This window comes from Acanthopagrus latus, chromosome 8 (genome assembly GCF_904848185.1).
Source record: "Acanthopagrus latus isolate v.2019 chromosome 8, fAcaLat1.1, whole genome shotgun sequence".
Taxonomy (NCBI): domain Eukaryota; kingdom Metazoa; phylum Chordata; class Actinopteri; order Spariformes; family Sparidae; genus Acanthopagrus; species Acanthopagrus latus.
This window is the reverse complement of record NC_051046.1, coordinates 18,193,901-18,219,418: the sequence shown is the minus strand read 5'-3', so window position 1 is coordinate 18,219,418 and position 25,518 is coordinate 18,193,901. Positions and strand designations below refer to the sequence as shown.

Sequence of the window (25,518 nt, the reverse complement as noted above, 5' to 3'; positions counted from 1 at the left end):
GTGTAGAAACACAAAATGACATGAACTACCTCATATTTATACTTAAACACAGTGGCACAATAAATTATCTTAGTTACATCACACCACTTCTGGCTTTACCAGACCATTGCCTGGCATAACCCAATAGAAACAATTAATTAGGTCACAGGGTTTTGTGACAACAATTGCCAGAACAGAGGACCAATTATTTTCCTCTGATGGCTCCTATATTAAATATTTTAATCAAGAGATTCAGTGCAGCACATTAGCCATAAAAGCTCCTTTTGTTTCCAGGGTAATTTAATTTCTTCTTTGTTCACCATCTACAGCGGGAATAAGGAGGCGGAGCTACAATTAGAAACCAGGCTTCGATTGGCTGAGAGCTGAAGCGCACGTGCTCCTGCTCTAAGCCTGCTGCCTGGGAGTTAAGAGCCGCAAAACAGGCACGAGCTACCACAGCAGCCAGCAACAACGTCCAGAGCGCGAGAGGGTCGCTGTCCTGTCAACGGTCCCTTTAACTAACGAACAACAGCTCAACAGTAACACACACAATCAGCAGCTATGAAGAAGCAGACAAGTTTTTTCATTTTGCTGCAACTTTTCTCAGCTTGCCTGGTGCTGGGGGTAAACGGTAAGTTGCCTCTTTGTGTTTGTTTACAGTTCAAACCGCCGCTGTTATCGCCCCCGGACCGTCGCTGAATCAGGCTTACAGTTAAAGTTGCTTTCTGTCCGCGACTTTATCTTTTTCTCTTCGAATGTACTCATTGGGAATATGTGTAGTTAGTTGTTCAGTACGACAGCTCATTTTCGCTCCTCCTGTGTTTGGTATGTGACGATTTAATCTCAGCCACGCACAAGTGGCACTGTCAATTTATCACCTAAGTAACGGAGCAGTGGGCATTTGTAGGTTGGCAAGTTCAAGCAGTCCTTGATTTAAGCTGACAGGACGTGGGGGAATGTGAGAAGTGAGACAGTATTTGGCGGGTCTGAAACTGCAAGATTGGACAGCTGTGTGTTCAAAGAGGTTTCAAAATTTAAGAATTCAAAAATGATCGCTTGGAATCGATTTTATCGGCTTGTTTTTCATGTTTTAGAGGCTAGGCGCTCATGACAAAGAGTGCGGTTACAGAAATAATACCCTGAGGGTTTTTGTGTGCAGAGTGCCCCTTTTAAGGAGCGTGACACATAACCTACAGACTGGCTATTATACTTGTCCGGTGTTAGGCTCATGCCATTGGCGATGGGCTTTGTTTGCATTTCCATGCATCAAACACAATTAGGCCCATGGACAAAAGATAAAATGGCCTGATTCTACTGCCTTCATTTTCTGCTCACACAGGAGAGAATCACCACATGTCACACAAGCATGTTTTCTTTGGTGTGGTGATGTTTTTGACAAATGTGGAAATGTTCCTGTTCCATTTAGGCCTATTCTGCACGTTGACAAAGAGCAGAATTTAGGACTTTGGTTAAAAGTGTCTGTAAAAGTGTATTACTTGCCACGTGAAATGCGGACTTTTGACTTTGTTAAGTTGCAAAACAGACCCAACCACTGACATTTCCTCCCTCAGGCATTTGTGCTCACTGTCATAGGTCAGGTATATTTTCTATTCTTCTTTGATTTATGTAAAAATCTGCAGGGAAGCATTGTATAAGGTGGGGATTTAAAACTAAAGCAAATAGTAAATCATATTATGTAAGATATCTGATTTGAGCGGTCCTGACATGGGCTCAAAATAATCATATTTAACACAGATGCTGCATTGAATCTGCTTATAAAACATTTTTCTATGATTTGATTCAGCAACATAGCCCTGTTTAACCCCCTGTAGCTGAGGAGGCCATAAAAAATAAATTTTAAATGCCCCATCATTACAGTTTGAATCATGTGCCTGTGTTGGTCAGCTATGTTGACAAACGCACTGCATGCTGCAGATACAAGCATGTGGCTTCATTACTGGACAAGGAGAGTTGTTGAATTCAGAGGCTCACTTGGAGCCAGGTAACAGAAACACATATTTTTTAACAGATACAGGGTGGCCAAAATTGATGACCATCAACTTTGATTTGGACTGTTTTTCTATTCCTTCTCCAGTAATGTCCTTACATAGACCTGCATGACGGACAGGCTGCTAGATTTTCCTTGGTGCTTCACTTGCATGGTTATTTGATATACTTTTGTTTTGAATAAAAGTTGAAAAAGCATGCAGCCTGAAACGAAGCACACATCCCAACATATTTGTTCCTTGATGCTCAGGGACAGGGCGGCCGTGGAGAATAGGTGTGGTTGCACTGACCACAACATTGAGTCACTTTTCCGGATGCAGCTGCCAACACAGACATGCCAGTGAACTTCCACCCACAGCAAGGCTTTCCATGCTGTCAGGGATCTGGGGGGATGGGACTTGTTGCTGCTGTGTCATGTGGACTGTTAACATGGCAGGATAAGAGCTGAGGGGAGTGTTTTTCCCCCCTGTGTTTTACCTGATTGGGCTCAATTCAGCAGGTTGTAGCTCACTTGTCCTATCTGCCAAGAGCTGAGGGAAGAGAAGTGAAAAACGGCATTCTGTGTCAGGGCTGAGGCAGTCTTTTCTCACAACAAGACCACATAGGGCAACTGAGTGAACCAGGGCTAAATATAGGGGGACGATGGGCCAATGGCTTGGCAGGACTGTGTGTGTATGTGTATGATTTGAGGAAGCAGGCAGGTGCGTATGAAGACTTTTCAGGTGAAATTGGTGCAAATGTACTTGTGGGTATAAGATAGAGTTTTAATATGAGGCGGTTATTGGACTTACTTAACCAGACATTTTAATTTCCTGCTGATGTGATGGATGTTTCATATTCACAGTTAAATTGACAATTAGTTTTGTGCTATTATTTGGGGTCATGAAACAGAGGAATCCTATTTGATTTAAATTATTCTTGCCTTTGTCTTTGCTTATGGCATTTCCTGTAGGGTTTTCCTAATTACTGGCGTACTAGGGCTTGTCAATATAACAGTTTTATGTCATTATTGTGATATGAGACAATATGTCATTTTATGTCAAGTGCTGTTTTCTGAATTTAACAGACTTTCCAGTTTGTTCTAATACTTGATAGCCTTAGTATCTATTATATTATATTATATTATATTATATTATTATATCCACAGTACTGATGATCATTTATCAAGATTTTCATATCCAGTAGACATCCCAGCAATATTGTCACAATATTGATATCAATATTGGGGTATTTAATTAAAAATATTTTAAGATTTTGTTTTGAGAAGATGTCAAAACATAGCCTGAAAATATCACAATGTCAGGATTTGATGCTGTTATTTTTCATGTGTGATAGAAAACTGAATATCTTTGAGTTTTGAACAGTTGGTTGGACACACCAATTAGATCATTTTATTTTGTAATTCATGACATTGAACAGAGAAAACAATCAAGAAAAACAATCTGCACAATGTTAGAAAATGAAAGTAATACGTTGTTGCAGCCTTTTTTTCAGTGAGTGCTATTATACTGAGTTTCCAGAGTGTCAAAAAGTTTGTCAATGTGTGTGAGAGAAATATGAAAGTGTGTGTTTTTGTCGTTACCATCTGTCTTTGTTGGGTCTTCAGGCCGCTGTCCTCTTCGGCTCTGATGACTTTATTAGTCCCTCAGGACAAGACAGGCTCTTTTTCTTCCAATTTGAATTTTGAATGGCTTCCTTATCAATGTTTCATTGCAATATGGAGTATCTTCTAATTTGGGCCACTTTATTAGTGTCTGTCGCTCCACTTTCCAATCTGCCATGATAAATATTTTACAGACTGTCACGTGAACCGTACAGTGAGCCAAGGACAAAATCGGTGGCACTATGAATCCAAGAAGAAGACGATGATCAGAGAAAATTGCTAACTTTGTTTTAGTGTTTATATAGAGGTACATCCTCATGCACTTTAGACTGCTGCTGCTGCTGTGTTACTATTCCAGGCTCTGTTTCAGATACAGTACTTCAGAGAGTAGCTTGTTGTTTAGTTGATGCTGCGTGACGCGTGTGTGTATTTTTAGTGGCTGGCCCCTGTTTTTTTTTTTTTTTTTTTTTGTGAAGCAGCAGATGGCTGTGTTGCTCTGGAGTGGCACGTGCAGATTACAGAAAGCTCACCTGCAGCTGGAGTCCTGCTGATCTTCATGTTGAAAAGATGCAGGTTATTTAAGGACACGGCCTTGATAAATCCACTTCTTGTTACACATGTCCAGCTTCCCTTCTCCTTTTGCTGTTATAGCATACAGCAGTGGTGGGATATCAGACTGGATGAGCAGCAGTCCACAGGTCTCAAGCCTTCTTATTATGCTTCAGCACATCCTGAATAGTTTTAAGTAGTGCATGAAGTGTATGGCTGTATGTGTGTGTGTATTTGTGACGCAGGCCCTTCTCCTTGACTTTCTGGAACACTGAGTTCCCACCCTTGCCTGCTAGCCTATATGCACCAGCGTGCAAGTGTGTGCGTGACAGAGCAGAGGGCAGAGCAGTTACTGTTACAAGGCCTTGGGACACATCAGATATGAGCAGTGACGTAACCACACACACAAGCTAATTCCCTCAAAGCCTTCTTAAACTGTCCAACTGTATTCATTTTTATATACTTATGATTTATTCCATGTCGTATTTGATAACTCAAGAATAATTCAGAGGAAGGAGATTCTTGCCTTTTGTTGTGCACCGTGTGTATTTTCCTAAAGCAGAAAATGGCATGCCCTGTCAGTGAGACCTCTCTAAACCAAGTCTGAACACAGAAATGATGTAGTTTGCATCAAACTGATTAAGGACCCCCCGCCCCCCATGTCCTTAAATCCTTTCTTTATCCTCAGTCATGGCGCAGAGTCCTTCAATGACTTTGGAGGGCCGGTCCCATGAATCCAGTCCTGAAGTGTTTCACTGTTGTTGTGACGTCTGCTTAGCCTTGTATAAAGGTTATGTTTCCTTTCCCTCTATTCGCTTGGGCTCTAATATGGTCAGAGGGCAAGTATGTTGGCTCAGGTCAATGGTTGGCCAAACATCTTGTAGTGATGCCTTTTTCTGTGAAACTCCCTAAACATGTACCATGTGTTGTGCTGCCACTCATTTGTTTCATCGAGGTAAACACAAGACCTGTCAGGGTCATTCATGACAAACCCAGCCACCTGCAGTAACATACCATTTGCTTCAATGATCGAGCCGTTTTGTGAACGTTTTCCCAGCCAGGAGAGAGAAAATCAAATTGTGATTGTTTTTATAGATATTGTAATTGCGATAAAATTCATGATTAGCAGGAATGATCGTTTTTGCATCACCATTTTCTTCTTCACTCAAAAAATTTGAAGCTTGCTTCAGCTAAAGATGCGAGGGACTATAGTACAAACTTGCTTTATTGACAATGCTGTTGGCACATCAAGTATTCATCAAATTATAATTACTGATACTGATAACTAGGGGTGGGAGAAATAATCGACTCTTGGATGCAACGCGATGCGAACGTGGATGATTCTGAATCGATTCACAAATGTCAAAAATCGATTTTCTAAATGTTAACTGACAATGTAATGTTGACGGAATGCAAGAGGCAGAACTCGTAAGTGCAGAAGTGCAGCGCTTGGACAGGTGATGGTGCACACATAACAAAAACATGAGATGGCTGAGCTAGATGGTTGTCGAATTAAACTAAAATATTTTGGAAACATGAAAAACATGAGAAACCACATGCACGTTTCCACCCAGAGGAGGAAGAAAAAAAGTTGGTTGTAGTTTCCAACCAGAGGACCATCGAGCAAGCAATATCAAATTTTCTATCCAACTCGGAAAGGGCAAAGCAAATTGCAAACTCTATTGCAACTTTTATTGCCAAGGACTTGCGTCCATATTCAGTCATCGAGAACCAGGGCTTTTGCGCTATGTATATTTGAGCCGAGACACAACGTCCCATCTCAAAGATATTTTACTGACACAATGATCCCGACACGCTACAATGAGACCAAAACCAAATACAAATACTTTGCTTTCAAAGTACTAAGTAGTCACATAGTGAGAAAAAAATCTTGATAAAAAGATTTTTTTTCTATACATCGCATCGCAGCCCTCGACTCGGAATCTAATCGAATCGTGAGGTGCCTAGACATTCCCTCCCGTACAGTTAAGCTAAATGTGCCTAAGATTGATTGATTGATTGATTGATTGATTGATTGATTGATTGATTGATAGTCTTTAGGTACTTTTGAATGTTTAGCTTATCAGTATCAGTTATTAAAATCTGCTAAGCAATAACTTGATGTGCTTACATTCAATATGATAATTTCCCTTTATTTTAGGATATATTTGAATTACAAATATTACTACACACACTGACTTGATACCCTACCCCAGCTGTGTCCTCACATCTGAGGCTGAAGCTTTTGCACAAACACATACACCATCTTGTTAGTGGGTCTTATTATGTGATTCTGGTATGTACTGCTCTGTGTTTATGGTCTGGTATTCCACACTCATTCTTGGGCCGAGGCATCATGGGAAAAGCACATACCATGACTCATAAGGAGTGAGAAAAGCACAATGCCCTGTGGAAATGGCTTGTCCTGCCAAACAAAACTCTGCATACCTTCCTAATCTGTCACTGTGGTGAGGACAAAGTTGGGCACCATGTTGAGTAGTTTTAGCACTGGTGTAATTTTGACAAATGTATTGAACATGTTTGTAATGCATTGTCAGATGCTGCAAAATAGATGTTTATTGCTGCAACCTCAGGTGACTCATAGTCATGTTTGCACTTTTAAATAGGGAATATCTGTGTGTTTACATAATGAAAACAACTGATATGTTGTTTCTGGGATTCATCTTGTGTTTACAGATCCACACCCACATTAACAGAAATATCAACACAGTGTTAACATGCTCAGGCTTGTTTTCATTTTGGTTGTTGTAAAAGGCATTTAGGAGTCATTACTTCAGCACCCTGAATAGGGTTATTATAGACGTCATAGAGACCTCTGGACTAACAGCAGTGGCATACATGTATTTTTGGATTACACATTGGTTTGGTTACTTTTTTCTTAACTTGGTTGCTTCTGTGTTTCTTTGCCATCAATTTACAGAAAAACGCAAAAAGCATTTCTGTCACCTCCAGAACATGATGGAGATGAATAGATGCTTTCTTTGTGCTACTATCAGCATTTGAAAAAAATTCCACAGCAACACTTTTGTTTCTGACTGGTGTGGCAGTTTGAATTGTGGAAGCTGAAAATGAGTCTAATTTTTAGCTGTAATTTCCCCACACTGACTAAACTGAAACCACACCCAGAGATTTGAATTGTAATATAAACTCATACTTGTCTGAAACTGTAGTTAAGAAGATAATGGGAAAATGGTTTCCTCTGAAATGGCAGTGGAGCTTACAGTTGATGTGGGTTAGAAACCACATAACATGATGCTGCATATTTCCTCTTCTTTCCTCTTCAAAGTCTTTTGTTGTAAATGTGCAAAGTTGTTCCAGTCCCATAATGAAATATACTCTGTATAGTATAGTGAATAAGGAAGAAACATATTTTCTTTATTCCTGTGTAATTCTATACAGATGTGATTTTTACAGACAGTGACTTCACTTTTGGGAATTTTAAGCCACTGTGGTGGTTTGACCACTGTCTCTTGGCTGACCAACTTGACTAATACATCACAAATTTCATTTCCTCCATGAATCCAGACAAACTTCTTGTTAAATTACCCTTCAGACATGGCAGGCCACAAGCAATTTTCCCAGAGACAGCTAAATGAAATCAGTTGTCTCTCTTATCTTGTAAGTTTATCTCATGTTAATCAATCAGATTGTTCCATAAAATTATTCTTGGATGATCATTTATTCAGCATTGTCATTTCTCTACTCTGAGGATTTCCTGAAGGGAGCTGTCTGCCATTGAAGGAAGGGAGGCTGTGTTCCTTCCCAAAGATAAACAAGCGGCAGCTTTTGGATCGGGATGTGTTGGCAGTGCCAGCCCAGCCTGTTGCCTTACAGTCCCATGAGATATGAAAGCATTTGAAGGCCATGATACTGGATACAGCACTGATAAGACTGTGCATCTGTGGGAAGTGCAGTTCAGTAGATAAACAGCCAAACAGGATGCTTAAAAAATGGATCTTTCTTTCTCCTTCTCCCTTCATCTCCTTGATTGCTGACTCTAGTTTTTCCACAATGCTGATGTGTTTGCCAGAGTTCGCACTGTGTAAACTACAAGAAAACTATAGCGATGTGTGTGCAGTGTGGGCTTAGGATGGATGGAGAGGATGCAGTGATACACAGGATACACAGCCTTTTTTTGTCCGTGGCCTTGTGGCCTCTGAATTATACCCTCAACAGGACTAAAACACCACTTTTGTTTACTATGGATGTCTAAAAAAATATTTATCTACTCCCATGACTCAGCTTTGTTTGAGGTAGGTGGAGGTGCCCCACTAAAACACTAAAAAAACAGGGTCAGAGATCCTTTTTAGCCTGTATGACAGACACTGTGGTACCATAACCATCAATTTCACACTTGGGGTCCAACCTCAATTTCCCTGAACAATTATCCAAATGATGAGTTATAACTTGGAAATGTCCTCCCTGTCTTTACAAGTGTTTAAAGACTCCCAATTATTTACTTCCTCCACAAGTGTCAAAACAGGGTATAATTGAAAAGTGCACTCAAAATGCTACGTGCGGAGAAAAATGCAGTTGCTGGTTAGATATATTGCATAAACTAGATGATACATTAATTTGTCAATAACCAGGTTACCTCACTCGTGTACTGTAGGCCACTTATATTTTTTGACATGTAGGATTTGTATGCATTGTATTCATAGTTTCCCTAGGTCAGAAAACTTCTTTTGGAATAAAAACCTCTCTGACTGTAAATCATAGCTCATTCAATCTTCATGCTTTTGAAAAACACTACACGCCTCTTCATTCCTTTTTCTCCCCCACCCACTGAGAGATGACATGATTTCCCTCATGCCCAGAGAGCTGCCAGATTGTCAGGTTCAGGCCAAGCGGCTGTGCTGCTGGTGGAAGCATCGAGTGTTTGTGTTGTGTTTACAGTGTAGTGATGGCTTACTCAGCTGTTCGAAACAGCACATCCAACCTGCAGTAGTCTGTTTACTCTTCTCTTAGCAGCACGATGAAGTATGGAGTGAACAACCTAATAGTTGGAGAAAACACAATTTTAACTGATACTGTCTCAGAACATCTTGTACTCTTTCTTATAGATAATAAGGTGGTTTCAATGCTAAAAACTGTACAAGAACTCCTACCAACAGTCATTGCTTTCTCTCTCTCCTGAAATATGGGCCTGGAAATATCAGATTTGATTCGACAGGAAATTCCTGGCAGTTAGCTGTTTATAAATGGGAAACAAAAGTACACAACAGCTGGATCAAACCGGATCTACAGCCAGTTCTACAATATGCTCTTCTTTTACAGAATCTGTCTTTTGTGTATTTTGTTTCTGACACTACACATTTGAATGAAAGCAGCCAAAACAATAGTCAAAAATCAATCAAAAGTTTGAGTGAAAGCTCAGTTGATACATTCCTGAATGTCCTTTTTAGAGATTAACCCAAAGAATCTGCTCATGTAAGAGGAGGCATGGACTGAAACAATGTAGATGATTTCTCTGAATGAGAAAAAAGTGTGTTGTCTACTGTGGTAGTCACCATGTCACCTCCCCTCCTCAGGTGATTACTGCAAGGTGAATGTATGCAGTAATGGTGGAACCTGTGTGACTGGGGCAGGAGCTCCATTCATCTGTATCTGCCCAGATGGCTTCTCTGGAGAAACTTGCAATGAGACTGAGACTGGTAAGCCACAGCAAATCTGGGGTTGAAATTAATGTTAGATCTGAGTTTGATTGCTTGGACTTTGGCCTAGATCAATTCTCCAAAATATTTATTACTGCTCAACTGCTGTTAAACCTCTCCTACTTCTGTGTCTTTCCTCATACAAAAGGGCCCTGCAACCCCAATCCTTGCAAAAATGATGCCATCTGTGAAGTGACCGGTCAGTCCCGCCGAGGTGATGTGTTCAGCGAGTATGTCTGCAAGTGCCAGCCGGGCTTTGAAGGAGTTCACTGCCAGAACAGTAAGTCTGTGCTCCCTCCTCAATGGCTTTATCACTGTAGAGTTGTGTTATAAGTGATCAGGGGTTCTAGTAGTTTATTTTTGACACAATTCCAAATCGGTTACACTGAAAACCTTGAATCTGGCAGTAACAACAATACTTCTTTACAACACCTGATATGCTTCTAACTTTCTTGTTCAGAGTACAGATATACTTACCTGTCCAATTAATTAGCAAGTCTAATGAGGTCCTTGTTTATCCATCCAACCTGACACACTAACATGCAGACAGCTGCTGTGAGTACTGGCCACCAGACAGCCAGCTGTTGTCCTTATGGGAGCTTCATTCACACGTCACTCAGACCAGGTTGGTTCAGTCAGGGTCAGAGGGAAGCAACGGTGGGAACATGTGCTGTGCTCTTCCAACTGCCTCCAGCCCTGCACACAGAGACAGATGGCTACTGTTTGCGCGAGAAGGCGGCAAAATAACAGTGGCCAAATGTGCACAAAGAAGTAATTTAGCAGGAATCAATTGGGGCTTTAGGGAAAAAGCCTATTTATATTTTGTGTTTGATCATGTATGCCTTTTTATCCTAGGTGTCCAAGGGGCTGATTTAAGTTCCCAAAAAGGTAACAGTGGACTGGGACTTGAGGAGAGAAAGATGTCTGTGTGTTTGTGTTTTGTGCTGTGGTCTCCTATCCTTCTTGGATCCAGGTGCTCTCTGTTCTTTTGGCTGCATGCGGAGGCTGAGGAATTCAACAACACACACATACACACACATGCACACACACACACACACACACACACACAGAGCATGCATATACAAACACACACACTCAGACAGGGAATTGCTGAGTTCAGCACTATCTCGCCTTGTTTCTGAGTCAAGGCTAATAGCAAAACCGGCAGTGAGATAATCTCCACGTTAGATAAACTGACTTTTTATCAGTTCACCAACCCTGACAGAAAGATGTGCTTTCATAATAAAATATTTGTTGTTCAACTCCCTCAAGCCTTAAATCCCAGTGAAACCATACAAGTTACCATTTATCGTAATCTGGAATTTTTATGCTTAAACAACTAATTTGACTTGAACAAAGATACAGCCATGGTTTACTGTTTGTTTTTTCTTTAAGAACCACAAGCACAGCTCATCAAGATCCATACATTCACAAGTCTGTTGGCATGTACTTATATCTAAGCTGCCAGAATAAGAGCCTTCTGCAGAGAAGCCATTCACGCTAATTAGATAATGCCTGAAGGATAATGATGAGGGGAATTTATGTGACCGTGTTGGTTTCTGAGAACCCCTCTGAGGACTGCGGGGTCAGGGAGGTGCCCCTCTATTCACAGCTACTGATGACTGTGTTGTGACAGTTTAAGTGCTCTCTAATTTGTGTGTGTGTGTGGGCAAGGCGTGAGGCTCATTGCAGCCAGCTCCTATGGTTTGTGTGATACGCAGAAAGAGACGAGCAGTAGCAATCCTGTGACTGTGGTTAGCTCTGGGTTGTAGTGTAGTTAAAAATTTCATGTTAATTCACATATGAACTTGTATATTAAGATGCACATTTTGGTTCAGAAATTGATAAGAATAATAAAAAAAAAAAAGAAGAAGAAGTTCAGAAATGTGACCACAATCTCCTCACTGGTCAGGTTTGAAAATGTATTGGCCTGTTATTGGAGGATGAACGGTCTTCTTGTTTTTTTGTTTTTTGTTTTACAGTAAGCTGCCTAAAACCGAGCTTGACAAGTACGTGTTTGCAAGCTGGGGTTGGATGTAGAAGTTGTTCTCACACAAACGACTGCATCTAGAAAACTATAAATAGAAACACGCAGCAGTAAAATTGGAAGATGGACTAGATAGAATAGAATTAGATGGTAGAAAATTGCACCATCTTCTATTTGTTTGTACTTCTTTCCTATTCCAGAAGTTGGCCTCAAAGGACAAATGTGTTTTTTTACCAATATGTAGTCGCAATTTTTGTAATTGGCGAATACTTTTTCCCTTAAAGGAATAGAATTCCTCTGAGAAACAGATCGAGAGGGCTAGAAAATCACCACTGGAAAAAGCTTAATCATTTGAGCGCAGCTCATCCCACATGAACAACCACACACAGCTCATGATCTCATATACTGACTGTTTAGAATACACATACACACACAATTCATCCCTCGTGCCAGCCTAGCCAACAGAAAGTGGCGGTCCACGCTGAGTGTTCGCAACGTCAGTACTGCTACTGTTGCTGGGCGGAAAAGTGAACATGGAGGCGGAACAGTGAATTAAGTCTGCCCTCCTGACAATGTCACACTCACTACTCAGGTCTGACTACAGCACTTCTGACTGTCCTGTCAAATTGGCCTAAAAGTGTGTGTGTGTGTGCGTGTGTGTGCGTGTGTGTGTGCGCTCATGGGAGGCTCAAGTATTGAGATGCAGAGAGGGAGAGAGGGAAATGTCAATAGCCGCTCACTTCACTTTGGACCAATGCAGATGGAAAAGTGAGGGAGGATGAAGTATTTTTCTTGCTTGCAGTCTCGAAATCCCAGATTTTCATAGCAGATTAAAGCACCCTGTTTGCTTCTTGAAAGTCTCAAAGGGGGATGTGCATGTATTTGCTGCTTTTTCAGTTGTTTTGGGAGAATTTTCAGCTCCTCCCAGGATGTGGTTACGTGGGCAGACTGGGCTCCATGCCCCCTGTTGAGTGCAGGGTTTGTGTATATATAATGTATATGTATGTATGCATGTGTGCCTAAATGCTGACATGGATCTGACTCAGACTGGCATGCATTTCTCAGTTTTACCATTGTCTACATTAAACACACAAGAATGTCCTAAAAAGCTGCTTACTTGGAATAACTACACAATCAAGTAACAGAAGTATCTTCAAACTGTCTTGACAAATGAGACAGAGTCTTCACAGGTAAACATAAACATAAAAAACAGCAACAGACTTATAAAGACTGTTAAAACTATAAGCCACATAGGGTGCTCTCATGAATCAGATATGACAAAACTGCACAGTTTTCAATCATGGAACTGAAATTGCCATCAAGTTGATTTGTAAAAAGAAAGAATCTTACTGTAGAAAACTGTAGAAAAGACTAACATTTAACCTGTTAATACAAACTTACTTGATACTGAATTTATATTTTTCTGTTTTGCTAAACTACCAAATAACGAAAACGAATGCTTTTTGTCATCAAAATGGTCTTTTTCAGAAGCATTCTTGTATTCACTCAATAAGTACTGTATTTTCATGTCTCTAACTCATCTTCTGTTGACCACTGAGTAGTCTGGGGTTCAGTGCCTTGCTTGAGATCCTCCAGAAAATTTAACAACCACGTTTGTAAATATTTAACCATAATGTGGTGATGAACAACTCTGTGTTCAGCAAGGGGGAAATCCATTGTGTACAACTTCTAAGACTCACTTTTCTATTCAAACCACAAGGGCATAAAGTCATGACTTTGTCAGTTTTATGACACTTTATTTCTCTGACTCAGATGTTCTTCAAGTTCCTTCTGTGTATTCATTTTAAAGAAAAAGGGAAGTTAACACATCTAACATACATGAAGGATATCTATATACTATATAATATATGTAGCAAATGTACATTATGAGTTTAGGTAAGCTGATCTTAAAATAATAAATGTTCAGTTCAAACTTAAGAAATGTAGCAATATAGATATTTTAAATGCAGTAGATTTGAACCTTAGCTATCTTTTTCTAGCACACAGGATCTGATGTCACCAGGATCTTTTCAGTGTGAGCACTTAGAGATGGAGCTTTAAACACCATGCTCTGTAAATACACTTTATGACATCAGAAGTCTTGTCTGGGAGCTCTTCATCCCTTAAGCAGAGAATGACACCCTGGCAGAGATCCACTTCAAAAGCTATTCTGGGTCCTGCTGGTGCTCGCTGGTGCACTGCAGGCTGTCCACACAGTACACATCAAATTACACATCTGGAAACCTTTCAGACTTTTTTTTTTTTTTACTTTTAATGTGGTTTTATTTGGTGACCTTAAAGCCTTCAGAGCACCCCCCCTTGGTTGCTCTACCATGGCAACGGTGAGAGTGGTGCTTAATAATATGTAATTTCCTTATTTTTTGTTATCGTTGGTTGGAGGAAAAGACCAACTTTTCTCTGCAACAGTCTCATTGCAAATGTTGCATCTCAAATGTGGACTGTTGATGTACATAACAATTAAACCATCAATTCAATACTTTAATACAGTGTTGGACAATGTGTCTATAGGGATAAAAGATAGATTTTCTAAGTTTCACTCCTCATACTGTCATTGCTCTTTGACTCCATAGGAAAGTGTACAGACACCACAGATGGTTTAGATTTAAAACTCAGTTTGAGTATGTTGTGGGTTGAACACTGAGTTATGGAGAATGTATCGTATAACTCTGCTCTCGCGCAGCAACACAAAAGCAGATTTGGTCTGTTAGACGCAGGCTCACACATTTTTTTTCAGTCCCAAATCCTGCTGGCTGCAGCACAGATCCTGGATGTAGATAGCTTTGCTGATCACCACATGCACTGCCAGCTGACCTTGGCTTTGCATCGATTAGGGCTGGGTTTCAAACAAGCCGCATGAGATTTGTATTGGTTTTCACTTCATGCTGGGACAGATATTGACGCTCTAAATATTGTGATAGTGTGCTGTTTCCATAATATGCTACAGGGTTTGTTGGATACAGACCATGGAGTCTCTAGCACATGCTCTTCTTCCAAAAATCTATATGTATATACAAACAATACGTTCATAGTGGATACTGCTAAGTATGTAACAGCTGATTAGATGTCAGTATTTGTTTTCTCGGTTGAAGCTGCTGACAGGTGCTCAGTTTTCTCCCTGACACATCTCTGTAAGACATTACCTGACAGTTACAGTTGATCAGAACATTTCAGGCATGTGTAGCTCTGTTGACAAACAAACCTACATGCCTTTGTTGTTGTTCTGCCACCACCTGTTCCTTTACCTGTCTCAGTGGTACTCTGTGCTCTTTAATGGATTAGACCCAACAACAAGCTGTAAGGTCCTCCTGGTGCCCAATCCTCTTACTGGAGAGAGAACCACCAGCTGATGCATGTCAGTCCCAGGGTTTCCATCAGTCTGTCGTCAATTACAGATATAGGTCTCTGGGTTGCACAGTGAGTCTTCTCTGACACCTTAGTGTACTCAACAAGGTGAGGAACACATGGTTGATTGTTGATAATCTGATATCATGTCAACAACATGTCCAATCAGCCTCTTAAATCCTGAAGCAAGTATTGCTTTCGAAACATACTACCTACAGTAGTTATTTTGTTTGAACTTCATACAGCAAATACACTGGAATTAATCTTTTGATCCATCTTACTGTGTTATATTTCAACTTCTAATTGTTTATGCTCTCTGACCTCTGTTTTTATTTTACTGTAATTCAGTATCCTAATTTAAAATACTTAAAAAAAACAACAACATTAAATTGCCTGTAGCCCTGGAAGAAGCCCCTCACATTGTAACTTCTTAAAACCCAAAGATGCCCTGACAGCATGAATATATCAGCATATGTGCATACAGACAGACGCAGCTGCTATGTCCTGATACGTTCCAAGACAGTAAATTGATCAAAGAGCTTATTTACAATTTGTAGAGAGCTTGATGTGTAAAATATTCAGCTGCTGCTGCTAGAAAAAAAGTATATTAATGTGATTTTGTGTAAGCTTCAGAGCCAGAAGTGTCATGCCTGTGGACCTCGTTATCCAGAGATTGTGGATGCACATTTCAAAATGACTGTATTCCTCCTGCGACTGTGTGAAAATGAACGTTTGGACACGGAGCTATTTATGGAGAGAGCATGTGGGTAGGGAGATGCTGCCATGTGCGTGTTTGTTGGATAGTAACATAAAACTGGTGTGCCTGGGTCGTTCGTGTGCATTTTTTTTTCTTCCATAATAACCACTGAGGATTAAAGCTCCAAAGACCTACTGAAATCCCCCTTTTGGTTTGCAGTTATCTATACAGCCAGCTAAATATGTGCCTTTTTCCTTGCAAATGTGGTCAATACAGAGTGTTTTCAAAGCTGGTTAGTCACACTGACAGTTGTAGTGGGTGAGAGATGAAAAGGAGTTGGAGTTGATTCCCATGTCATTCTGCTGACTTGTTTTTCTCACCTGGACTCATTTGAGCTGGACAGATAGTGTTGGTTGGGGCACCATCAAGAGGCAAAACAAAGAATTACAAGGGAGTTAAACTTGAAGTACATTGCACTGAAATGGCCCTCAATGATACTTAATTATTCTTGTATCATGCAGTTTGAGATTTCTTGTAAAGCTCATCTCCACACTCACCCAGCTAAACACATTCACTCCTGGGAGCTTTCCATTATATACTCCACATCTTGACTAAATGAGCTCCTTGTGAAGCTGGTTCTTTGATCTCTAATATCTTGATCAAGGCTTTGCTTACTGTCCAATTACAAGAAACCAGCACCTCCCTTTAGCCTCTTCTCTACTACATCTGTAGTCCTGTTGGCATGGCTTCAACTAACCTTAGTGTGAAGCAGTTGAAGAAACATCACATCCTCTCTCTTTTCTCGTCTCTTCAGCATGACCTGTGATCTTTACTCAAACTAACTGTGATCTGCTTCAAGACTGGCTGATAACAGTTTATGTTTGACTTTAGTAAGTGATGGCGTGATGCATCTCTCTGCAGATGTCAATGACTGTGCTGGCCAGCCGTGTGAGAATGGTGGCACCTGCAGGGACCTGGACGGAGATTTCAAATGCCACTGTCCCTCCCCTTATGTGGGCAAACACTGTCAGCTGCGTAAGTATGACCCTTGAAAATGCGTCTTGTAATCACTCTCATTATCTTTAATGTCTTTAACTTTACCTTTAACTAATTATACTCTGTGTAAACTATGTGTGTTTCACAAATTCAATAATTTTGGATTTATTCAAGTAAACTAAATGTACGCATATACACACAGATGTAATTAATCCATATGTGATGGTGCACAGTTGCTGGTAGAAAAATATTAATTGAAAGAAGTTCGACTGAAGGAAGACATTGAGGATGACATGTCTGGGAAGGCTGCCAAGCTTCTGCAATTAAGGATGATCAATAGGCAGCATTAAGGGAGATTGCCAAATGAGAAATCAATACTTTATTTAGTTAAGCAGATTCAAAGCTCTGCATCCTTAATGACTTCATGGTTTACAAAGTTTAGTGAAGGTTGTAGCGCACACAAGAACTATAGCTGAATGTGTGTTAGACTTTGATTATTTTGATGCTCTTTCTTATAACTTTGTGTTTGTGTCATTTTGTACTCGCTGTTCTTTGTACTTCCATTAGTAAAAGTCCTGTCAACATACAGTTGCAGAATTCCTATTTATTATAAAAGTAAAGCAAGTAATAAAACTACATTTTCCTGAATAAGTATGAGTACTTAGCCACGTTAACCTTTTATCAGGCTCCTGAAAGGTTATTTTCACAGTAGGAAGTCTCCCACTGACGTCAGAATCTGCCCCCCCACCTCTCCCCTACAGGCTGTATTTCCCTGCTTGGCATGGAGGGAGGGGGCATCGCTGAGTCCCAGATCTCAGCCTCATCTGTCCGTTACAGCATGCTAGGCCTGCAGCGCTGGGGACCTGAGCTCGCCCGCCTTAACAACAAGGGGCTGGTTAACGCCTGGAGTGCTGCTGCACATGACAAGAACCCATGGATAGAGGTAAGAGGTGTATTCAGATATAAAGTGTATAGATGGATAAATGCTTCAATATCAGGATGTTTGTAGCTCTACCAGGCTAGAAAAATCTTGTCTGTCTGCTGACAAATAATTAAAAATTGTGACAAAATTTAAGACAGTTGAACACGTAAAGAGGCTTTTGCTAATCATTCCCCACATTTTCTGCTGTCATTATATGTCACTTGATGCTTTGATTAAACTTTTGGATAGAAGTCGCCCTGAAAAATTAAGCATAATTTACGAATGTCTGCTCTCTCTTTACAATTTCAGATCAATATGCAAAGAAAGATGCGCTTTACGGGTATTGTGACACAGGGTGCCAGTCGCATCGGAACAGCTGAGTTCATCAAGGCCTTCAAGGTGGCTTCAAGCCTGGACGGCAAGACATACACCATGTACAGAACAGAAGGAGAGAGGAAGGACCGTGTAAGGAGACACAACAAGATCAGCAGAAAACACTGAACTCACACTATTCAGTGTTTTCACTGAACTTTGGTCTAACTTTATGTTGACCATGTTCCAACAACACAATTCAATTGCACTTTGTTCACATATATAAATATACTTACAAACTGCCACTAAATATCAATGATTAGTATCACTTACCAGTTCAAATAACAAATTAATAGTACACACGACACAGTTTACTAATTCTTCATTTCCGTGTAGGTATTTGTTGGAAATGTGGACAATGACGGCACCAAGACTAACCTGTTCGACCCCCCGATCATTGCCCAGTACATCCGCATTGTCCCTGTGGTGTGTCGCAAGGCTTGCACCCTGCGCATGGAGATGGTGGGCTGTGAGCTTAACGGTAAACTCACACAGAAAACATACAAACACACACTTTTGTCTTTCATTATACTGTTTGTTAGTGATAGAAACAAGCTTTCCACAAGTTAAGTAATTCAAACCCCAGGTTGGAACAACTGTCATCCAAGAGTCTTTTTTTTCATTTTTTTTTTTAAAACCCGTATGTTAGTCACATGCTTCCTCACTAATTGTTTTCAGCCCTTTTCACCCAGTGATTGATTATATTTCGAAGGGTGTTACTCAGAGGATTGTAATTAAACTTTGTAACTTAGAAACACAGATGTGTATTGATCAAAACCATATTTTGGAGTGATACGGGCAAGCATACTGCACACTGGATGCTAATGATTCAGGGACTGAAAGTCACATTTGCATCCAAAAATTGTCGCCCCAGCAGGCAGATGTGATCATTTTTCTTTTAAGTTTTCTGTATGCAGCACATTTCTGTGTCTCTGTTTCTTTTATGTAGTGTGGTTCTTTGGAACTTGCTGACCTCATTACGCTGCTGAATATTTGTCTCTTGATTGTTGTCTCATTTATCAGATCAGTGTCTGTCCTCCTCCCACCAGTGCATGTTTTAAAAATTGCTACATTTGTTGGATGTTTTTTTTTCATATGCCTGTCAGTCCAGCATACGACAGCCATCATGCATGAGCTTGGGCCCTTTTTTTAAATGATGTTTACTTCTAAGAAACATTTGCTCTAAAATGATTGTAATGGAAATGAAAAAGGCTGTTGCATAGCAGCAACAAGCTTGACAGTACAGTTGAAATTACAGCTTTCATGCATCTTTGACCCTATGTTCATCTGACCTGCATGCCCGGCTGCTTCACTAACTCACACTCATTAAAAAGTCTGTTACTGCCTGTGAAAAGTGTGTAATGAGCTTTAGAAGTTTGCAGTCTTCTCATACTGACCATGTGAAAAGTATGGAAATACTTTCTGTATCATAAATGTCAGAATATCATAATGTGGGTGTGATAAACTTGAACCACAGATGGTGGAAACAATTAGTTGAAGACAACATAAGATTCATTCGTGTGAGCATAGCTAAGCCTAATGCTGCTCATTCATGGTTTCACCTGCATGACATATCGCTGTCTACTGCATCTGCTGCTCTTGCACTCCACATCATCATCGCTGGCCGGCCTGAGCTGCTCCTGTCCGTCCCCTGTCTATCATACTTTCTCTCTCTTTCCATTCCTCTCTTTTTCTGTCTCTTCCTCCGTCTCTCTGTCTTGTCTCACCACTACAGTGTATTCAAACACTTCAGGTTGTTCAGAGCCGATGGGCATGAAGTCCCGGTTGGTGTCTAACCGCCAGATCACGGCTTCCAGCACCTTCCGCACCTGGGGCATCGAAGCCTTCACCTGGCACCCACACTACGCCCGCCTGGACAAACAGGGCAAGACCAATGCCTGGACTGCCGCAACGAACAACCGATCTGAGTGGCTGCAGGTAGGACAGAAAGGCATAACGGGCCAGGACATTGTTGCTTTTTTTGTTTTCCCATTGCTGTGTTTGTTAAGCGAAGCTGTGTCTGTGTCCTTAGGTGGACCTGGAGTCTCCCAAGAAGATCACAGGAATTGTCACACAGGGGGCCAAAGACTTCGGCTCTGTCCAGTTTGTGACAGCCTTCAAAGTGGCTCACAGTGATGACGGACAGTCCTGGACCATTGTGAAAGATGAGACCACAAGGACAGACAGGGTCAGTCCAGCTGTGCTTAGAAATATGTTTGCAAATGTTGATTGAAAAACCTCAAAACTGAAATGATCCATGTGGAACTGATAAAAATTAAAGATTACAGCATTAGGAATAAAACAAGAAAATAACATTTCAAAGAAAAATTGTGTTCTGTTATGATGTTATTGATTCAGTTACACACAAATATTGTACATCTGATAGAAAATACATGTCCTTATAATGGTAGTCATTGATATAGAATGAAGAACATCTTTCTGAAGAATACAGGAGTTTATTTGTGTGGTTGTAACAGAAACTATAAAAAGGGGCTTAGCTTTTATCTGACGCACTGGTCCCTGCACCCCGAGGCAATTGTTTTGTCGCTGGGTTTGATTAGTTTTCTGTATGCACTTCATATTGCATCCAAAAGTCTATTCACCGGCCAGATGTGCGCCCGAGTACAGCCTGATGAAGTATTAAGTCAGGATGTGGAACAATTGATAGTTTTCTGACTTAACCGATGAAATATTTATTCTGAAGTTCGGTTAATGATTTGAATCTGTCTTTGATGCAATAATGTTTGCAGTTGTTTATAAGGTTTTAGGTTTAATGTTGTGAATCTTTCTGATGTCCCTGTTGAGTGTGTTTTTAACCTTATTCAATTCTGCCTGAGGGCCAGAGAGAGCTTTAATATGCGTTTGTCGTTGTTGTGCCATTAGTATTGTTACTATGAGCGAATAGTGAAAATATACACAATTTATTATCACACTAATGTATCTGTATTTAGCTGGGACAGAAGCTTAATTTAAGCCTGAAAAGTTATGTTTTAAAACAACTCTAACAAAATAATAGAGTAAAATTTAACAAACTTTAACTCCAAAAGTGACCAATATTGTGGTTCACTTAGTCTTGTTATCTGAATTTTTCAATCTATCAACAGCTATGATCTGTGTTTGTTTTGATTTGCTGCTGTTCTCTGTCCAGATCTTCCCAGGCAACAGTGACAACAACGTTCACAAAAAGAACATCTTTGAGCCTCCGTTCTACGGCCGATATATTCGCATCCTGCCGTGGGAGTGGCACGAGCGCATCACCCTGCGAATCGAGCTTCTCGGCTGTGACGAGTAACGATGTCCTGGACCCGCCTTCCCCCCTCCCCCCCTTGCTCTACCTCCTCCTCTTCCTTCCCTCCCTTCTCCCTCCTGAGCCACACCTGCACTGCCTTGCTCTCAGCCCTAGGGGGCAGCAAACACCAGAGTAGCGCACCACTGCCCCAACCCTGGCTGGTTGGCGGTGGGAGATGTTACACTTAACCAATGTAAGCAGGGCCCTGGTTGAGTTTAGCTACTGTGTCTCGTCTTTGTCCATTTCCTGAATCGATCACTAATTTTTTCCACCTGAACCAAATCTGTGATCATTTCAAGAAATTATTATTATCTTTTTTGTCACTGAGCACAGTTGGGGTCAGATTTGGATCACACCTACAAGCTAAATAAAAGGTGGTGACTCCCCCTCTTCCCTACGTCGGAGGTCGGGGTAACAGGACTGCTGCTTTATCAGTTGGTGCTGCCTAGATTCTGATCCTAGATCAGTTCTACCTGGAACATTGAACCTCCAAGACCCACGGCTGGTGATGTACATAAGCTCCACTTAATAGCTTGCACATGTCCTAAAACCATTCACCTCTGCTCAAGACACACAAGATACATATTACCTTTAGAGGATATATTGACATTTAAAGTTGTTTTTTCCTTCCAGGAAAAATAAAAAAATAAATTGTGAATTAGCAAATATGATTAATATGCTGTAAAGAATCCTTTGTCTTTAAATCTGGGAAGAAACATGTTTGTTTGCTTGTTGTTCTTTAGTGTGGAAAACTATTGAATTCCAAACCAATTTACCAGAGAATTTGGCATATTATTTTCTTTGTTTGAGCAAAAGTAAGAGATTAAACATCTCAAGGTGTGTCACTGTGTGTTCTTCAGTATTCAGAGTATTTCTCTGCAGCGGCTTGGACGGTAAAATTCTCATTTCACGTTTCCTTAAGTACATTTTTTGCACTGCTTTAGAAGGTTAAGATCCAACATCCACTGTATTCATGCTGGCAAAACATATACATGTAGCAGCCAATAATAGACTATTTACACTATTCCTTATTTTTTACCGAACATGTTGAGGGAAGCGTACTGAAACTTTTACCAGACGTCATCTACGAACCCCTTTGAAAGTCAAAACAGTATTAAGTATTAATCTCATCTTGTGCCAACCCCCCTGAATCTTTTTGTTTTTGTGGGTTAATTTGAAATGGGGGAAAAAAGTATATGATGCAGTGATGCAGACACTCGAAAAGAAAAAAATTCAAATAATAAATTAATCTCTGTCATTGTGAGACACAATCATTCAATAAACCTTAACAGTCTGTCAGTTTAACAGACAAATGTGATTTCAAAGCTGGAGGAGACTCACTGACAGACAGGATGTTATAAACAAAAGACAAAAAGAGTTTGAGATCATTGTTAAGTTAAAGACAAGAGACACTCTTTGGATAATGAATAAAAGCTGTTGACTCACAAAGATTCACACATGAACTGGTGCAACAAGAAATCTGACACAGGAACTCATCCTCTGAAATTATACATAAGTCCTTTTAAAGAATGTTATGTTTTAGTTGCTTGACTAAATGTTGTAATACATTGCACTGTTATTTCACTATTCACATGTTACTGGCTGTTACAGCAGATGTGTTTCAAATCTCATGAGATTTTTCTTGCCATCTGTAACTCTTGGAAACTTCATATCTTGACATATCCATTTCAAATCAATTTTATAATTGCTGACAAGATTCTTGGAATGACAAGAATGACAGTATTATGTCAATAACAATCCAGTAATTGTGTCCCTAATTGGTAGGCATCATAAACTGAGAGATTAACTATAGTGTAGAAGCTGCAAGTTTAAAATATGATGTACATTGTCATCTCAGGTCGAAGTAGATCGGCTCCTAATGTACAGTAAATGCTACTGAAATGCTACAAATTCACTCACACTCTTGGCCGTGTTTCTAGTTGTCTTCGCACAATTCAAATTGTTTTTTTATGGCACTTTGATGTTCGTGTTTTGACATTTTAAAATATCCAAAAACCAAAAAGAAAAAAACAAGAAATAAAAACAGTATTGTGCTTTGAAGAACCAACTGTAAAGATACTCATTACTACACGTAAAGAGAAGAAGAATAGAAAATATAGTTGCAGTTCAGTTTCTTTTTTGGATTAAACTGATCTTTGAACGTCTGAGTTTGGTGTTAATATGTGACATGCATATATACAGTACTCCTGTGCTGAGAACTGTCCGTGTTAGTAGATGTTAATGTTTGTTGTCGACCATCTATTTTTGGGGTCCAACATTCTGCCTCCAGTTAAAAGCTGAGGCCCCGCTGATAAGACTGTAAGAGAGAAACCAAATTAAAACTGATTTTTTACGGTTCCACCGGACATGTGACACGACCCGCCGTATCATCTGCTTCTGCCGCCCCCATCACAGTATTCTAAACCTTTTCCACCCCATGAATTATGAATTATGGGCTTGTGCAATATTATACTGTGTTAGTTTTGATAACAATGAATATTAATTCAATATCCTTAAAAAATGCATGAGGGGATAGCAGTGCCACTGAGAGGTCGAGGATAGATGTTGGTGTCAAACACTGTACAATATTTATTATTGTCGCAGACGATTCCACGTGCAGTCACCATTGTTATCCATGTCTGCATGCATTTTATTGAATAGTGTTACTCAGTTTAAGTTCAACCGATTTGAATTTATTGGTGACATAGCTTCTTTTCTTTAGGTGTTCATTAACATTCAGAGTATCAAGTATTGTAGATATCTTGTTTTCCTGCTGTTCAGGTTTTCTATGATTGATCTAAAAACAATTGATTACATTGATGTGTTTTTATGGTATAATATGAGTTCATTTCTTTCTATACTGACTGTGGACCCCACAGAATTTAAACAGTTTGAAGTTGTTGTTTTTTTTACTGCTTATTCCAGTATTTTGTTTCTAAGAGGATTCCTTTGATGTTTCGCCTTTGTATCTGAACATGATAAAAATAAAGAATCAAAAATGTTTAACTGACTCCAAGTGTTTCAATAGCACAACAATAGTCTGCACTTCTTTGTGTGTCAATGAATGGAATATTTAGGTTATAGTATTAATCATACTGCTGAATTAATTGGAGCTGCTTTCCATTTAAAAAGGTGGGGGATCAAAAGACCAAAGCACTGAGGGTCGTTTTGCCTGTTTAGCATTTAAACACCCCAGGGGCATAATCTCTTTTTACACCACTACACAATCTTCCAAAGGTATCCTCACCCGAGGAGTCTCCTTCACAGTCTCATTACAGTCTGTGAAGGTCACACTTAAGTGGTGAAATCCTCTGAACCACATCACATTCAGAAAATACGTTCACACTCGATGACACTGTAAAGGTTGAATAATGGAGGAAACTCTTTATAATGTTGGTGCCATGTTTCGGCACAGCTGTAACATTTGAGGAAATAAAGGATGGTTACGTCACATTTTGTGCTCAATTAGTAAATACCTGCTAATTATCATGTTAGACAACAGTTGTCAGATGAGCTCATCACGTTGTCACCGGCCCCTTACCTGACAGAGCAGCTGTTTTTCCCTCTGGAGTTGCAGGCAGTTAAAGTGTTCAGGTACTAATGACAGCTTTCTCCTCTGTGTCACCTCCAAATCTCCATCTTGTCTTCCCATCGCTTGTCCTTTCTCTGCACAGCTTGGTGGGTAGTCCCTACTGGTCCAGTATTCAGTGGAGGGATAATAGTTTTGTTTCTATATGCTTCTCCTTTAATTGTGCTGATGTGCATGTAAAGAATTGGGTGCTCTTCACTTTTTTTCATTTTTGAAATGCGTTTTCATATGTACTTTGTTTAAATCAGGGAGCTCTTGAAAAAATAATCCAGAAAACCTTCCTAAAGTGCTTCCTACAGTGAGAGCTTGAAAGTTTATTTTTGACTACCAGCTTGACCAAAAATAATAAAGACATCAATAGAAGGACCCATCTTGTTTTGAAAGATTTCAGCCACATCTGTGACATTTTTGAGTTGTCGAGTTGTCATTGAAAGCAAGTCTCATGCACTTCTACCAAAATGTTCAGATGAAATCATTGGATGGCCATTAT

At 40.1% G+C, this 25,518-nt stretch overlaps 1 protein-coding gene across 4 annotated transcripts; it reads left to right on the top strand.

Moving 5' to 3' along the window:
• Nucleotides 1–404: 404 nt before the first annotated feature.
• mfge8b (milk fat globule EGF and factor V/VIII domain containing b) lies at nucleotides 405–24,440 on the top strand. Of its 4 annotated transcripts, none has more exons than XM_037107008.1 (11): nucleotides 405–610; nucleotides 9,691–9,813; nucleotides 9,962–10,093; nucleotides 10,669–10,701; nucleotides 16,782–16,895; nucleotides 17,618–17,799; nucleotides 18,088–18,243; nucleotides 18,487–18,631; nucleotides 19,904–20,088; nucleotides 20,183–20,338; nucleotides 21,299–24,440. In XM_037107008.1, exons 1-11 carry the CDS (start codon nucleotides 541–543, stop codon nucleotides 21,440–21,442), a joined length of 1,440 nt encoding a protein of 479 aa, XP_036962903.1. In that variant the 5' UTR covers nucleotides 405–540; the 3' UTR covers nucleotides 21,443–24,440. The 4 variants fall into 4 exon arrangements, with proteins under 4 accessions (XP_036962903.1, XP_036962902.1, XP_036962905.1 ...); XM_037107007.1 differs by having other exon boundaries at nucleotides 19,886–20,088; XM_037107010.1 differs by lacking the exon at nucleotides 10,669–10,701 and having other exon boundaries at nucleotides 407–610.
• Nucleotides 24,441–25,518: the final 1,078 nt, after the last annotated feature.